The sequence below is a fragment of the Cetorhinus maximus genome, chromosome 29 (genome assembly GCF_964194155.1).
Source record: "Cetorhinus maximus chromosome 29, sCetMax3.hap1.1, whole genome shotgun sequence".
In the NCBI taxonomy this organism is placed as follows: Eukaryota; Metazoa; Chordata; class Chondrichthyes; order Lamniformes; family Cetorhinidae; genus Cetorhinus; species Cetorhinus maximus.
In genome coordinates this window covers 17,109,648-17,126,725 of record NC_135907.1, presented here as the reverse complement: position 1 = coordinate 17,126,725, position 17,078 = coordinate 17,109,648, and the positions used below count along the sequence as shown (strand labels likewise).

The 17,078-nt window shown below is 45.0% G+C and overlaps 1 protein-coding gene across 1 annotated transcript in view; it reads left to right on the top strand.

Moving 5' to 3' along the window:
- The window catches only part of LOC144669308 (paired box protein Pax-6-like), a 64,435-nt gene extending 53,490 nt beyond the window's left edge, over nt 1–10,945 (top strand). Inside the window, exons 6-9 of the mRNA XM_078531668.1 lie at nt 1,247–1,397; nt 2,619–2,716; nt 5,534–5,693; nt 10,234–10,945. Coding sequence (XP_078387794.1) covers nt 1,247–1,397; nt 2,619–2,716; nt 5,534–5,693; nt 10,234–10,319 — 495 coding nt within the window. The 3' untranslated portion in view covers nt 10,320–10,945. The remainder of the gene's footprint in view (nt 1–1,246; nt 1,398–2,618; nt 2,717–5,533; nt 5,694–10,233) is intronic.
- Nucleotides 10,946–17,078: the final 6,133 nt, after the last annotated feature.

Genomic DNA, 17,078 nt, shown 5'->3' with positions numbered 1-17,078 from the left:
AAACAAGAAAAACTATTACAAAAATGATTAGACTTCCATGACACTCCAGACTTAGTCCTAAATCAGGTGGTGTTAAGCAGATACTAAAGTATGTCTACAGCCTGTCAAAGAACCAAGTTCCACGCCTAGTGTCCAAGACAGATAATCCCAATCTCAGAACATGGTGGCAATTCAGAACAGATGGGTGTCAATGGCAAAGCCAGCATTTGTTGCCCATATGTAATGTCTACACTGACAAATGAAGTCATTCACTGGCACAAACAGTAATTATTTGAAGTTATTTAAAGTTAGTAAAGCAGTCAACCAAATCCTACATTTTATGGTCTCATGGTCCTATGGCAGCACTCAGGGAGGGCCTGCTTCCCTTTTAATAAGATGTTAAACCAAGGCCCCATCTGCCCTTTCGGGTGGATGTAAAAGATTCCATGGTACAACTCACAGAAGAGCAGGGGAGTAATACCCAGTGTCCTGGCCAAAATCTATCCCTTGACCAATATGGTTAAAAACAGATTTAAAAAAAAATAATTCTTTCATGGGATTTGGACGTTGCTGACAAAGCCGGCATTTGATGCTCATCCCTCATTGCCCTTGAACTGAGTGGTTTGCTTGGCCATTTCAGACAACCACATTGCTGTGGGTCTGGAGTCATAGGTAGGCCATGCCAGGTAAGGACGGCAGATTTCCTTCCCTAAAGGGCATTAGTGAACCAGATGGGTTTTTATGACAATCGACAATGCTTTCATGGTCACCATCACTGAGACTAGCTTTAAATTCCAGATTTATGAATCAAATTTAAATTCCACCAGCTGCCGTGGTGTGATTTGAACCCAAGGCCCCTAGTGCATTCGCCTGGGCCTCTGGATTATTAGTCCAGATGATCTGATCATTAACTCATTACTGTTTGTGGGAACTTGTGTGCGCAAGTTAGCTACTGCATATTGTAAATTGCAACAGTGACTACACTTCAAAAGTATTTCACTTACTTTAAAGTGCTTTGTAATGTCCTCAGTATTAATGCAAGCGTTTCTTGTTTTTGTATTGACTGATTTACTAGACTTTTCCTGGCAGTCCTCCCTTGGTAACGGGACTATTCTAACCACTCCTCTGCCGTTCGAAATGTGTAGTTTCTCAAACGACCTTTGCATTTGGATTCTGTAGCATTTTGCAATATCATCATTCTTAAAACCCTTGATACCTTTCTACCTCTCTGGGCAATTGCATTTCTTTTTCTCTTTCTCGCCTCAAGGTTTGGTTTTCAAATCGACGTGCCAAGTGGAGGAGGGAAGAGAAACTCCGTAACCAAAGGAGGCAGGCATGTAGCGGCCCAAGCCACGTTCCTATCAACAGCAGCTTCTCGCCAACACTTTATCAATCGATTCCGCAGCCCGCCACCTCAGGTCATTATAAAGTACTGGTTGCCCTCCTAGTCTATACTGAACTCACTCTTAATGACCCTGAAAGTCAGCTTTTTAATTGCCCCTCCTTTTTTTTGTTCCCTCCACTAACTTTCACCGTGGCCAGGATTTTATCACCCCGCCCCGGCCTGTCTCCCCGCCGGTGGATGTGGCGAGCCATTTAACTTTCCAATCAGTTCGGCAGGACCGTAATATCCCGCCATCGGGAGGGGCCGTAAAACCCTGGCCCATCTTTTAAGTGAGATGTCAAACCGAGACCCCCTCGCCTGCCCTGTCAGGTGGCTGTAAAAGATCCCAAGGCGCTATTATGGAGAAGAGCAGGAGAGTTCTCCCCGGTGTGCTGGCCAATATTTATCCCTCAACCAGCGTCGCTAAAAGCAGTTGACCTGGCCATTATCGTATTGCTGTTTGTGGGATCTTACTGTGCACAAAATTGGCTGCTTTGTTTCCTACATTACAGCAGTGACTACACTTCAAAAGTACTTCATTGGCTGTAAAGCTTTGGGGTGTTTTGAGGTTGCGGAAAGCAGGGTATAAATTCAAGGCTTTCTTTCTATCGCTCTCGCCCAAGATACTGACTGTTGCTGGGAATCAGTTTTACACGATGGTGTAGCTGCGAGTTTGTAATCTGTTCCCACCCACACCCAGCCCCACACTCAATGAATTGTTGACCCTAGGATCACTGTTTCTTCTGGGTGATTGTTTCTTTATCCCCCCCCCACTCCCGTAGCCATTAACCCTCCGCTGACGACATGATGATGTGCCCCTGGGTTTAGGCCCTGGCACCAACATGTGTCTTTGGGCAAAATTATGAAAAAATGGTTTCACAAAATGGTCCTCTAAACCTCTAGGTCAAGCTAGAATGAATTGGAAAGAAACTGCCAGGCCTTCTTAAGCCACAGGCTTTACAGGAACTGGGTGACCCTGGTAACTATGGCCAAATATGAGAGCATGAACCGTGCAGTTCGTCAGGCTGTTTGGCCTTGGGGGGGCATCCCAGTGAAGTCCTACCTTGTCCATGCCCAACATCCTTACATGGACACTTTCTAGCAGTTGGTCACGGGAATCCCAAGTGACTCCTTCCCTCCCTAGTTCAGCACTGGTGATGCCATTTGTGCCACCCCCAACTCCTGTCTGTGCTGAAATGGGCTCAATCAGTTAAAACATGAGGTATTATTGACATTATTTTTTTTCTCTCTTTAGGACCAATGCTGGGCAGAAACGAGACCTCTCTCGCAAACAGTTACAGTGGGCTTCCACCCATGCCAGCTTTTGCCATGGCAAATAATCTTCCATTGCAGGTAATATCTGTCCGAATGGGATGGTAACGGTCGAAGCCATCACTTGCACCAAATTGCGCGCAATGCCAGTTTTGCTCGGTTGTTGGCAATGCTGACTCTTAAGTGAGAACGAGGTGACCCACACCAAGATTTAGCGCAAAAATCTAGGCTGACATCTCAGTGCATTGCTGAGAATGCTTCATTGTCAGAAACTCTGCCCTTTACCCGACTGTGCTTCAAGTAGGCCATAAAAAAATCAGTTAACACTATTTTAGGAGGAATAGGGAGTTCTCCTGGATGTCCTGCCTCAAACAACACCATCGAAAGTAGAATATTTGGTCATCTATCTTGCTATTTGTGAGACTTTTCTGCAAATTGGTTGATGTGTTTGTCTATATTCTAGTCACTACTCTTGAATAGTAACTCATTATTTGTGAAGTGCTTTGGAACATCTTGAGAACATAACCAGGCTTTCTACAATGATTAAGACATATGCCCCATCTATTGATCAGGATATGACCATTATATCAAGGCAAGTGCGTTTCCTTGGAGTTCCCACAGGATTCCTTCCATCTCCTGTTACAATTTTGTAGGTCGGCATAACTCCTGGAGGTCTCATGGCGCAGTGGGCAGTATCCCTGCCTCTAGAGCCAGAAGCCGAGTCCCACTCTAAGGACCTGATGGCCAAGGAAGGTGCGTTCATAATGCGGCCAAACAGCATGAGCATCAACCTGCAAATCCTTCCAACACACGTCAATGGCAGGCGAGTGGGAGAAATTCTCGGTCAGCCATGTTTTTATTTATTCATTCATGAGATGTGGGCGTCGCTGGCTAGGCCAGCATTTATTGCCCATTCTGAATTTCCCTTGTTCAGAGGGCGTTTAAGAGCCAACCACATTGCTGTGGGTCTGGAGTCAAATGTAGGCCAGACCAGGTAAGGACGGCAGATTTCCTTCCATAAAGGACATTAGTGAACCAGATGGGTTTTTACGCCAATTGGCAATGGTTTCATGGTCATCATCAGACTTAATTCCAGACTTTTATTGAATTTAAATTTAAATTTCACCATCTGCTGTGGTGGGCTTTGAACCTGGGTCTCTGGAACTCCAGACCAGTGACAACACCACTATGCCACCACCCCCCATGTGACGGAAAGAATGTTAGGGGCGTTACCATCACTATCCATAACTCCAGACGACAACATACTTGTAAAAAGAGCATGTTGCCACAGCAACTTGGACTCCTTGAATGAACTGTAACACACCACCACAACCCCTGGAGAAACGATGTAGATGAGAGAAAATTACCTTGCTTCTTCCTGGGGATCTGATGATCTTCCGCCAAAGTTATGGCAGAAGGTTGGGAGATCCCTGGGTGGTGGTGGTGGCCATGAACCAAAATGGACCATTTTTCAGAAGGAAGGCTAAATCCTTCAAAGAGGTTCCACAGTTTTGAGATGGGGCCAATACCCAATTTTACTCTCTCACCCTCATCCAGTCCTTTTGTCACATTCTTACGTCAGTGAATGCACTTCAAAAAGTATTTATTTCTCTTTCTCTCTTTCTCACTTTCATTCTTTCTTTCTATAACCACTCTCTTGAGCTTTATCTTTACAAGGAAGCTTTTTAAACTTGGTTAAAGTGACCTTTAATGTCCTAGCCTACCCTAGGTAAGAAAAGTCAAAAAATAGAGAAACATTAAAATTATTAACATGTCCCCCTCATGTGACAATGTCACACGAGATGGGACATGTTAATAAGAAACACATAAAGTTTATTAAATTTTTAAAAAACAGACATGAAACTTCATCCCGCCAGCGGATGAAGTTTCATGAATAATCTGGAGCCCGCTGGGGCTCCTGGCCTGTCCGCCAGCCTTAAGCTTGGACGGGCAGGTCTTTAACAAGGTTAATTAGCCTGTCAATGGCCTTAATTGGCCATTGACAGGTCGGCGGGCGGACAGCTGATTTCGCTGTCCACCCGCCTTCCTGAAGATTAAAATGGACTGGGATGATGTCGGGGATTCGTCCCGATGTCATCCCGCGTCATTTTCCCCTCGGCGAGTGGACCCCGCCCCCAAATCGCTGAGGGGAAAATCCTTCAGACTAATTCGGCCTCAGCTGGAGTATAGGGCAGGATTTTCCCCACCTGCCCACCGCCAGGATCTTCCAATCCCACCGCAAGTCAATGGACTTCTGGCTGGGGCACCTCCTCACCCACAACGGGGCCAGAAAATCCCGGTCATAGTGTCCAGTTCTGGGCGCCACACTTTAGGAAAGATGTAAAGGCATTAGAGAGCATGCAGAAAAGATTCAAAAGAATGATTCCAAGGACGAGGAACTTCAGTTACGTCGACAGATTGGAAAAGTTGGGACTGTTTTCCTTCAAGAGAAGAGAAGGTTGAGAGGAGATTTGATCGAGGTATTCAAAATCATGAAAGGTCTGGTCAGGGTAGATAGGGAGAAACTGGTCCCACTGGTGGAAGGATCAAGAATGGAAGGGCACAGATTTACGGTAGTTGGAAAAAGAAGCAATGGAGACACGAGGAATAATTTTTTCACACAGCAACTGGTTAGGATCTGGAATGCGCCGTCTGAGACCGTGGTGGAGGCAGGTTTAATCTAGGCATAAAGAGGAAATTGGATTATTATCTGAAAAGAAAGAATGTAGGGTTACAGGGAGAAGGCAGGGGAATGGCACTCGGTGCATTATTCATTCAGAGAGCCAGTGCAGACACGATGGGCAGAATGGTCTCCTTCTGTGCTGTAACAATTCTATAAATATGAGTTTTTGTTGATGGTTTTCAATAAAGAATTTTCACTATCTTCTGTCTTTTCAGCAATCTGTCCAGCCAGTTCCAGGCCAAACCTCCTCGTATTCCTGCATGATTCCAGCCAGCCCAGCTGTCAGTGTGCGGAGCTATGACACATACACTCCTCCGCACATGCAGCCGCACATGAATTCACAGTCCTTGGCTTCAACAGGAGGCTCTTCTACAGGTGAGACCCATAGGTCATATGCAGAACGTGAGTGGTTCGCATTTGACACAGCTGTTAAGCGTACGCTGTCTCTTGCCAAGGCTCAGTACTGTGCTACCCAGCATGGTCGCAGGTCCCTAACCAAAATGGTGTTTTCTCATGTGTGAATCAAGATGGCAACTGTCGGTGGGCTGTTCGACCTTGCATATGGCCCTGAGCTGGTCATCACTGTCCTCACATACAGCAAATAAATAGCATTAGGAAGAGAACCCAAGACCATTAAGCCGCATGTAGCGATACTATCCCTGCCCAGCGTGATCAATTAGGCTTCAACCATGGCTCAGTAGGCAGCATCTCTGACTCAAAAGTTGTGGGTTCAAGTCTTTTTTTCTTATTCATTTACCGGATGTGGGCGTTGCAGGCCAGGCCGGCATTTATTGCCCATCTTTAATTGCCCTTTGAGAAGGTGGTGGCGAGCTGCCTTCTTGAACCGCTGAAGCCCCTGTGGTGTAGGTACACTTACAGTGCTGTTAGGCAGGGAGTTCCAGGGGCTAAATTCTCCGGTCGGCGGGCAGGCATCCCGACGTCACCGCGCAATTAAGGCCCGCCCACGTAAAATGGCGGCGTGCACTCGATTGGGGGCACTGATCGGGTTCGCACTCGCTCCTACCTGCCCCCGTACAACTCCCCTGATGGGAATCAAAATTCAGCCCCTGGATTTTGACCCAGTGACATTGAAAGAACGGCAATATATTTCCAAGTCAGGATGGTGAGTGGCTTGGAGGGGAACTTCCAGGTGGTGGTGTTCTCATGTGTCTGCTGCCCATGTCCTTCTAGATGGTAGTGGTCATGGGTTTGGAAGGTGTTGCTGAAGTCTTGGTGAATTCCTGCAGTGCATCTTGTAAATGGTACACACTACTGCCACTGTTTGTCAGTGGTGGAGGGAACGAATGTTTGTGGATGGGGTGCCAATCAAGCAGGCTGCTTTGTCCTGGATGGTGTACAGCTTCTTGAGAGTTGTTGGAGCTGCACTCATCTAGGCTTGAGCCTTGTAGATAGTGGACAGGCTTTGGAGAGTCAGGAGGTGAGTTACACACCACAGGATTCCTAGCCTCTGACCTGCTCTTGTAGCCACAGTATTTATATGGCTAGTCCAGTTCAGTTTCTGGTCATGGTAACCCCCTGGATGTTGATAGTGGGGGATTCAGTGCTTGCAATGCCATTGAATGTCAAGGGACGATGGTTAGATTCTCTCTTGTTGAAGATGGTCATTGCCTGGCACTTGTGTGGCGTGAATGGTGACATGGCGAATGCCAGTTGTCAGCCCAAGCCTGGATATTGTCCAGCTCTTGCTGCATTTGGACATGGGCTGCTCTTGCCCCCATACTTGAGTACATGGTCTGATCCAACACTGCACTGCAATACTGAGGGAAAGACATTTTTTATTTTTTTCAAGAGATGTGAGCCTTGCTGGCAAGGCTAGCATTTATTGCCCATCCCTAATTGCCCTTGAGAAGCATAATTATTGAATGGGCCATCTGATGTAGGTCCACCCACAGTGCTGTTAGGAAGGAGTTGCAGGTTGTTATGATGTGGCAGATGATGTGTGTCAGGTGGACCAAATCCACAAGGGAAACGTGGCCACGCTGTCGCAGCGGTTTTGAAATTTGTCTTTATTATGAGATGTGTGCACTGAGTTCAGAAGTAATGAGTCCACTAAGACATCTAGAGATTTTAGAAATGAATTTAAAATATTTATTAACAAAAAAAAAGATTTCAAGTAAGTGCATAAGACTACAATGACTTAATACAATAACAAATCCTAAAATTCCTAATTAACCTGACTCCCAATTACATGTCCCCTTTAAGGCAACAGTCCAACATAGATTTTAAATTTAAAAAGCAAGCCAGCAAGTTACCATAGTATCCACCTGACAGTGGAATTCCCAAAGGCTTTTCTCCAAATTTAGTTACTGGATACAGCAGACATATGCAGAAATGGCTGGAGGCTTCCCAAAGGCTGTTTCATACACTCCTGATAGATCTTACATGGCCCTCCAACATAGCCTTTCATTCTCCTTTATATATGTTTCTCACTCTTTAATCTGTAAATTCCATTGTTCCATATGTCTTTGGAAATGTACTTTTCCCATAGTATAAAACTTTCATTTTGCCAGTATTGTCAGTAATCCTTGGGAAAAATAAACACACTGCTTGGCCTTGCTTATCTGGCTAGCTGTAAACATCCTAAATTCCTTTTGAAAATCAAACAACTTTTTCACTTATCTAAAAATGCAAATTCCTTCACATCTTATATACTAAGACCTCATCCATGTTTACTCATTAGCATTTCAAGTGCACTTCTACACTTAACTTCTTTTGATAATTTCAAGCTTACAGTCTACCTGACTCCAATGTAATTAAATCACACAGACAGCACCATCTACACTCACACCCATAAACCTACTTTACAATAAACCAGGATAATATTATGAAAATTATTATATTTTCATAACAAGGTTTTTGACTCAGTGACAGCGAAGGAGTGGTGATATTCCAAAATTCCCTAGATTCTGGAATGGTTCCAGCAGATTGGAAGTTAGCAAATGTAACACTGTTATTCAAGAAAGGAGGGAGAGAGAAATCAGGGAACTACAGGCCAGTTAGCCTGACATTAGTCATTGGGAAAGTGTTGGAATCTATTATTAAGGAAATCTTAACAAAGCACTTAGAAAAATAATGTAATATTAGAACAATTCAACATGGTTTTATGAAAGGGACATTTGACAAATATATCAATATTTTGAGGATGTAACTAGTAGGATAGATAAAGGGGAACCAGTAGATATTGTATTTTTGTATTTCCAAAAGGTGCCACACAAATAGTTAATATACAAGATAAGGGCTCATGGAGTTGGGTGTGATATATTAGCATAGATAAAGGGTTGGCTAATGGACAGGAAGCAGAGAGTAGGGATAAAAGGGTACTTTCAAGTTGGCAGGCTGTGCCTAGTGGAGTGCCAGAAGGATCAGTGCTGGGGCCTCAACTTTTTACAATCTATATTAATGACTTAAATGAAGAGACAGAGAGTAATGTTTCTAAGTTTGCTGATGGTACAAAGTTAGGTAGGAATGCAAGCTGTGAGGAGGACACAAAGAGGCGGCAAAGAGATATAGACAGGTTAAGTGAGTGGGCAACAAACTGGTATTATGTGGAGAAATGTGAGATTATTCACTTTGGTCTTGTGTTCTTATATAGTTCCAAGCCAGGATAGCATTTGGCTTAGAGAGGAACTTGCAGAATGAGATGTTAAACCAAGCATCCCCTTTCAAATGACCACATGACACAGTTCTGAAGAAGAGCAAGAATGTTCTCTCCAGCGCCCTGGCCAATATTTACCCCTTAATAAACATCACTAAAACAGATTATCTGTTACTGTTTGTGGGACCATGCTGTACACAAATTGGCTACTGCATTTCCTTCATTACAACGGCTACATTTCAGAAATACTTCATTGGGTATCAAGAACTTTGGGATACCCTGAGGTTGTGAGAGGCACTATATAAATGCAAATATTTCTTTCTATGCAGTCAAGCACCGAACTTGGATTTGAATGGATATATGTTTACTTATTCAGCTGTGGCAAAAGCCTCAATAAATGTCTTTATGGAACACATCATTGGTAATTCTAGCCTTTGTTTTGTGGTTCTGTACATGCTGAAATAGGGAGGTCATAAATTTCTATAAAGGAGTGGAAAAGGTAAACAAAAAAGAAGAGGTAGGGCAAAACTCACAGCAAACAGTCTATTTTACAGCAAATAGTCTATTTACTCAGCAAACACAGTCTGTTTAAATGACACGCTATAGTAAAATGTCTACAGAGTCTATTTAAACAACATACCACTACAGTCTATAGTGTCTATTTCAACATTATGCTACAGTGGTTTACAGAGCCTGTTTATACAACATTTAAATGTCTGTTTAAACAGTACGCTGCAGCAGTCTACAGAGTCTATTTAAAAAGAGTCTCCACGATCTACAGCAAAGAGAACCCGTGACCGAAATTATAGAAGAATCCCCTGACTAAAGCAGGATGCTTTCTCCAGCAAAATGCAGTGAGTGGAGGATAGTTACATGATACAAGATACTCTTACTCATCTCCTGGTGGCTGGCAGCATAGAAGATGTTGTTCAGGAACCAGTTGGTGTTTGGTTAGCAATCCTGGGCATTGTTATAAGAAAGGTGAAGCCATGTAAGGGGATCAGTGAAGATTCAGAATAACATAGACAAAAGGGAGGCTCAAAAAACTGAGGTTGATTTCATTGGAACGGAGAATGTTTAGGTGGGGAGAACTAATTTCAAAATCAAGCCTTTGAGAAGGGGAATAGTAAAGGATTGTATTCACAGGTCAATAAAGAAGGGGTGGGGTAGTGTTAATTCAGGATTGTCACTGAAAAAAGGGAAGGGAGAAATTAGAATACATTTTTCTCACACGCATCAATGTCACTGGAGATCTGCCAGCTTACTTAATTTTATTTTCCGTATTTTTTTTTCCCACAGGACTTATCTCTCCTGGAGTGTCGGTCCCGGTTCAGGTTCCTGGAGGTGATCAGGACATGGCTCAGTACTGGCCCAGGCTGCAGTAAGGAGGGGAGGGAGGGAAACAGAACAGGGGAAGGTGACCACTGCATTTGAGATGAAGCCAGATTCTGCCTACGGTGTCTCAGAGGTGCCAGTGTAATATGAACCCAACCTATCGAATTAAGTAGGACTCAATGAGTATAACAGCAATGACTGACAGCCAGTTAAATTTAACTCGTGCTAACAATTCCACTATTTTTGCTTTGCTTTTTTTTTAAAGAAAAAAGAATTTAATTGGAGCCCATTGCTATGCAGATAGAAAATCTCCAATGTAAAGATGCCAGATTTGTAGTTATGTAAATATAGAGGGTTCTCATATTATACCAGGCTGAAAACCATACTGGGGAAAACAGGAATAGGTGGAGGGAGGGGACAATGGTTTGAGTCTGTTGTTTTCATTAATGCCGCTGAAGATTCATTGAAACCCTTAAAAACCAACTCCACACCATAAGGCGGAGGGCAGTAAAGAAAGCTCGGTTTCCATTTTAACCACCGGGGCCACTGGTGACGTTGTCAGTCACCTGAAAACTTGATGTCCCACTAATCACACCGATTCATAAATGACTAAACCAATATTAATGGGGAGGCTGAGTTCCTGGAATATTCCTCTCTCTGCAAACCTCGCCATGTTTGCTTCGGCGGGTTGTGGGAGGGGTGGTGGGGTGCGGTTAGATTTCCTTTGTAGAATTAACCAAGGTTGAATCCCATACATTCTAATAGAGATTTTGGTGGAACCGGGAACGAGGCTGCTATCACAAACAACTTAACTTTTAAAAAGAGAGGCACCTCAGAGTTTTACTGGCTCGCTGTGCTGGAAGGTATTAAATAATATTTGACCCCAACCTCAAGTAACTTCCTACTGACAACGTATACTGAATCTACGCCCTCCCAGTAACTGACTATGGCCGGGATGTTCCGGTCCCAACGCGGTGGATGTGGCGAGCCAGCCAAAAGCTCGTCAACGTCGGTGGCACCGGTAAATCTCGCTGGCAGCCAGGACCGGAAGGTCCCACCCTTATGTGTGGAAATGTTATAATTAATGGAATCATGTAGCCGTTTGGCCCCTCTTGGCTGTGCCAGCTCTTTGAAACAGTTATTCAATTAGTCCCGGACCCTCTGCTTGACGCCTGCAACTTTTTCCCCAAGTATTTATGCAGTTCCTTTTTGAATATTACACCACTCCATCAGGCAGTGCACTCCAGCTTGTAACAACACATTTGCGTAAAAAATATTGTCTGCAATTCCCCCTCTGGTTCTTTTGCCAATCACCTTCCACCTGCGTGCTCTGCTTACCCATCCTCCTGCCAGTAGAAACAATTTCTCTCTGTATGCTCTTACCAAAACTATTCATCATTTTGAACACCTTAACCCGTCCTGCTTCAAAGAGAATAATCCCAGCTTCTCTAGTTTTCCTACATAACCGAAGTCCATCATGTTGGTACCATCTGAGTGAATCTTCTCTGCACCCTGTCCAAGACCTTGATATCCTTCCGAAGTGTGGTGCCCAGTATTGGACACAATGCTGGTGATTTATAATATTTGAATAAGATCACCATCATACAAGTCAAGGACATATCTGAGCTCCTCTCAAATTACATTTCTTCTTTCTTCTAAGTTCCTGCAGACCCTACAATTCACTGAGGCTCATTGAGTTGTCTTCAATGCATAACTCAACACTACAGAGTTCCATACCACCCTCAAGTCTCCCATAACCTACTCAAGTTAGGACATAAACTGGATTCCAACCCCAATCGCACCCCCACCCCCCGCCAACCAATCAGTGAACCTGGGTTGGCATGCAGGAAGGAGTGTAAAATGGGGCACCATGATGGTGGTGCCGTGTCTGTCGTCTACTGGCCTCCGCTGGGATTATACCCATGGTGGGGGCGGCCTAGTCACCAATGGGCCCAATTAATGGCCACTTGAGAGCCTGGTCCTGTTGCTGCTGGGATTTTCCCATGCCACATTGCCAGGCTGCTAGGTGAAACCCGGAAACCTTTTTGTGGGTTGAGGTGGGTGGGGTAACCCTGTGCTCAACTGAGGCTCACCCACTCCCACCAAGGTAGCCCCCCGCTCCGAATTCCCCCACCCCTCCCCTGACAAATCCGGCTCCCCCCCGCTCTCTCACCAGAGCCTGTCAACCCGGCCCAGAAAATCCCTGGGCTTGCCTTTAAGTCCTGGTCCATGGTGTCTCTCCCTCAGGGACTGCCTGTAGTCCCAGCAGTGGCCACCGCTCCCAGTGGCAATGCTGGAAATAGAGATCTCTCGGCCATTTGATTGGCCGGCAGCTCTCAAGAGGCGGATGAGGGTGTAAGCCCCGCCTTCAGTCGATTAAAGACTCGACGGCTGTAAAAGCGGCTGTGGGGGTGACTTGGCCAAGCAGAGTCAGGCTCTCCCCCGACTTTTCAGCTGGCAGGTAAAGCCACCACTTTAGTGTAAAATTCCAGCTGGGGTCGGGCCTATTTAATCACTGATTTCTCATCTGGCTTCCTACTGCAGTTTGCACTTGGGGGCTTAACCCTCCACCTAGGTTTGAGTTGACATCTTCGGAGTCCACAGAACCTTGATTAATGAGATCAACCCAACCCAAAACACAAAACAGAACACCTTAACAGATACCAGACAGTGACTTTCAGACACTAATCTAATCTCCGCTCTCAGCTGATGGTTATGAATGCTTGAGCTTTGGTGTGCTGGTTTTCAATGGTGGATATCCACTATTTGAAAAGTTGCTGTCACGTTTTGATTATCAAGTGTCAGACGCTTTTAGATCATTGCATTGAAATTTCCCATGGGAATTTCATGTGTTAGGATTAGGGTGCCATGGGGTGATACATTGACTGTTGAAAGGTGATTTCAGAAAACATTGTAGCATATCCCAAACCAGACTTCTGCAGTGCTTAGGGTTGCCAACTGTGATTAAAGGTACTCCTGGAGATTTTCATCACATGACTTGCCCCCACGTTGCAGCCATTAGTCGGCCAACACATCCATCCTTGTGACGTACGGCCTTCCTACGCTGGTTGGAAAGCAAAAACACTCCTTGCCCGATTGGATGATGCTTGACTGTCAGCTTTTTATTTCCATTTTCAATATTTTTATACCTGGTAAAGAGAAATGATCAAAGAAAATGACAAAAAAAAAATCCTTTTTAATGTCCCGATGATTTTTTTCTCCAGGGTTGCACATGCAGCAGTGTCTTGGAGATTGATTTTCAATTCCTGGAGACTCTGGGCTAATCCTGGAGGGTTGGCAACCCTGGCAGAGCTCCCAGCACATCCTCATGTTTGAATAATCTGGAATTGAATGGTTTGGGACAACCCAATGTCTCTAGGACCTGAAGCAGATTGTCATCTTATGCACCTTCCCACTTTCCTCAGGTTGGATGACCATTGCTTCATCAAAAATAACAAAAATAATAAGTAGGCAAGAGGGCAAAGTATGAAAGTAGGAAGTCTTGCCACAACTGTACAGGGCTTTGGTGAGACTGGGTCTAGAGACTGCCTACAGTTTTGGTCTCCTTATTTGAGGAGGGTTATACTTGCATTGGAAGCAGTTCAGAGAAGGTTCACTAGGCTGCTTCCAGGGATGAAGGGGTTGTATTATGAGGAAAGATTGAGCAGGTTCGGCCTGTACTCATTGGCGTTTAGAAGAGTGAGAGGTGAAGAATGAGAGATTATACCATAAGGTTCTGAAGGAACTTGACAGGGTAGATGCTGAGAGAATGTTTCCCTTTGTGGGGTAATCTAGAACTAGTGGGCGCAATTGGAGAATAAGGGGTCTCTCACTTATGACAACAATGAGGAGGAATTTCTTCTCTCAGGGTAATTAATTTTTGGAATTCTCTACCCTAGAGAGTAGTGGTGGCTGGGTCATTGAATATATTCAAGGCTGAGTTGGACAGATTTTTAATCTAAAGGCAAGATAAGGGTTATAAGGGAACAGGCAGGCAAAAAAATGCAGTTAAGGCCACAATTAGATTACCCACGTTGTTATAGAATGGGGGAGCAGGCTTGAGGGGCCGAATGGCCTACTCCTGCTCCTATTTCTTATGATAATCGGGCTGGGGGTTCCACAGGAGAGTGCGGCTGCCCTGCACAATACACCATTGATATAGGCTCATTGACTGAATTGAGTCAGAGGTTCCACAATGGGTGCAGTAGGGGCTGGGGGATATCCACTGGAGTGGACCAGAGGCTTCACTGGAATGTGCAGGTGCACTGGACCAGATTTCAACTGCAAAGTGAAGCTTGATGAACCCCCTGGACCGGAGAGGGGACCTTTTTCTGTTTCCTTACCAAGTCTTAGGGGTAAATTTTACGGGGATACGGATTAGCCCCCAACCAGAAATCCAGCTACCCCATAGTGAACTGGGCAGCGTTAATTTATTAGGAGTGGGACTTTCGCCCCTCAGGGTCAGGAAACCCTGCCCTAAAAAGCTGCCGGCCAATGTAGTCCCAGCAGTGCCAGGATAGAGTAATGGCCATTGCTGGGACTACAAGCAGCTCCTGAAGATGAAGTGGCATGGATCCTGGTGCTCATGTAGGTCTGGGGATTTCAGGCAGACCCTAGCGAGGGGTGTGGGGTGTTGGACACTGGGCAGTCCCCTCCCCAAAGGAGGTACCCTCACCCCCACCAGCAGCCCATGCAGTGAAAGCTACCGGGATGGTCACCATGCCCCTGCCTTCCTCGTCTTCCTCCCACTGACTGAAAAATTGCAGCAGAGGCAGATTGATGCCCTTAAGTGGCAATAAATTGGCCACATAAGGGCCTCAATGAGCCTAAGGTCAGGCAGGCTTGTCTGACGCCTTGCCTGTGTTAAAAGGATCCAAGCCAGTTGGTGAAGCAGAAACCAAGGCACAGCTTTTTCTATTCAGCGAGTTTATCGACGTGTTCAGTCTCACAGCTCTCCTCCCACTCAACCCAGTGTCCCAGCCATCCCCATTTATATGTGCTCAAAGTCAATTAATAACCATCACCCGTTTCTCTAAACCATAAAAATGTCATTGACATTAACAACTTTAACAATGTAATTGATAAGATATTGACAAGCTGCCTCACCCCCCACCCCACCTCCCCCCGCCCCCCCCCATAATATTGGGGGCAGGGTGGGGGTGGCAGAAGATGGCGGGCAGGTCACCGCTTTATTTTACATGCCCCCGCCTTCAATTACGCCAGCGGGGTGGTGGGGTGGGGTGGGGTGGGGTGGGGGGGGGAATAAAATTCATCCCTTACAATCAGATCCCAGATGCAGTGAAATCCATTCAACTTTTCCCTGTATATACAGAATGCTGGTTGGAGGGGATATGAGAAAGCTGATGATTTGATTATCAGAATATAGTTTATCAGGTATATTCTCATTCCATCACGCCACAACACCCTTAGTACTGTGTCCATACAATTATGTGGTTTAACAAGAAAAGTTTCAACCGAAATATATTCGCTTAACAGGAATTACCAGCCACAGCCATTCAGGATCAAATACAGTTTGTGTAGATAGGAAGTCCTTTTTGTTTGTTGAAATTTGTTCACTGGGTGGAAATAATCACTTATCGGATATACAAGATAGGAGGATAGGAAATAATTCTGTACATTGAAAGGTAAGATACTGACTTGACAACTAAAATGGGTGAGCGGTAGACTTAATCTGCTCAGAGGGTTTGTTAGCTCTAGTAACACAGTTACTGGACTCCCTTTGGGAGGGTTGGGTACCTCTCTCAGCGAGGTACTGGATTACAAGATAAAAGCAAAATACTGCAGATGCTGGAAGCCTGAAACAAAAACAGAAAATGCCGGAAAAACTCAGCAGGTCCGACAGCATCTGTGGAGGGAGAAACGGAGTTGATGTTCCGAGTCCGTATGACCCAAGAAGGGTCAGAGCTTTCGCACTGAAGAAGGGCCATACGGACTCGAAACGTCAACCCTGTTTCTCTCTCCACAGATGCTGTCAGACCTACTGAGTCTTTCCAGATTTTCTGCTTTTGTTTCAGGTACAGGATTACTTTGGATGGGCCTACGACATGGCAATACAATTACTGGACCCCACCATTGATAGGGTGAGGGAGCTTTGGCAGCAGCGGACTGGGATTCCTTCGGCGGGGGAAGGTGCAGTACAGCATCTGCTTGGAATCTGAATCCTAGTTTCAGTTGCTGGTCACATTCAATTTGCTCTACATGGAAGGGGGGAGATTTCCCAGATCTGAGCTCGGTGACTAACTTGAATTTTTACCAGGAATGGAATGGAGTGAAGATAGAGCATCAACTATTGACCCAGTCACAGAAACCCCCGCAGTATGGAGATGGGAAGGCCCCCAGAGCAGATATGATAAAATGGTCAGTAATGGTTCAGGTAAAAAGGGTTGAAGGTGAGGGGTTCATATGCTGTGACCTCAACTAAGTTGTGACGATTCTGTTCAGCGATTGTCAAGCGTGCGGAGACCAACCTAGAGTTTCCAACAATATGGCCCACGTAGCGAAACAAATGGAACGTTCCGGACAGATTTCTTTTCCTCTAGTTGTAATGCATGAAAACATATTTACAGCAAATACACATCAATGTGTTGTCTCTTCTGAATCAATAAATTGACCAATTTTGTGTTTGATACCAATATATGTCTGTGAATATATGATATGTGGAAATTAGGGAATGGCAGCATTTTACTTCACAAAGTAATAAAGAACATTGTTAAGTAAATGACCTGAATTAGTCCTTTCATGCCTTTGGCAAAGGCCTGACACGAAAGACTTTGTTACATTCATTTTAT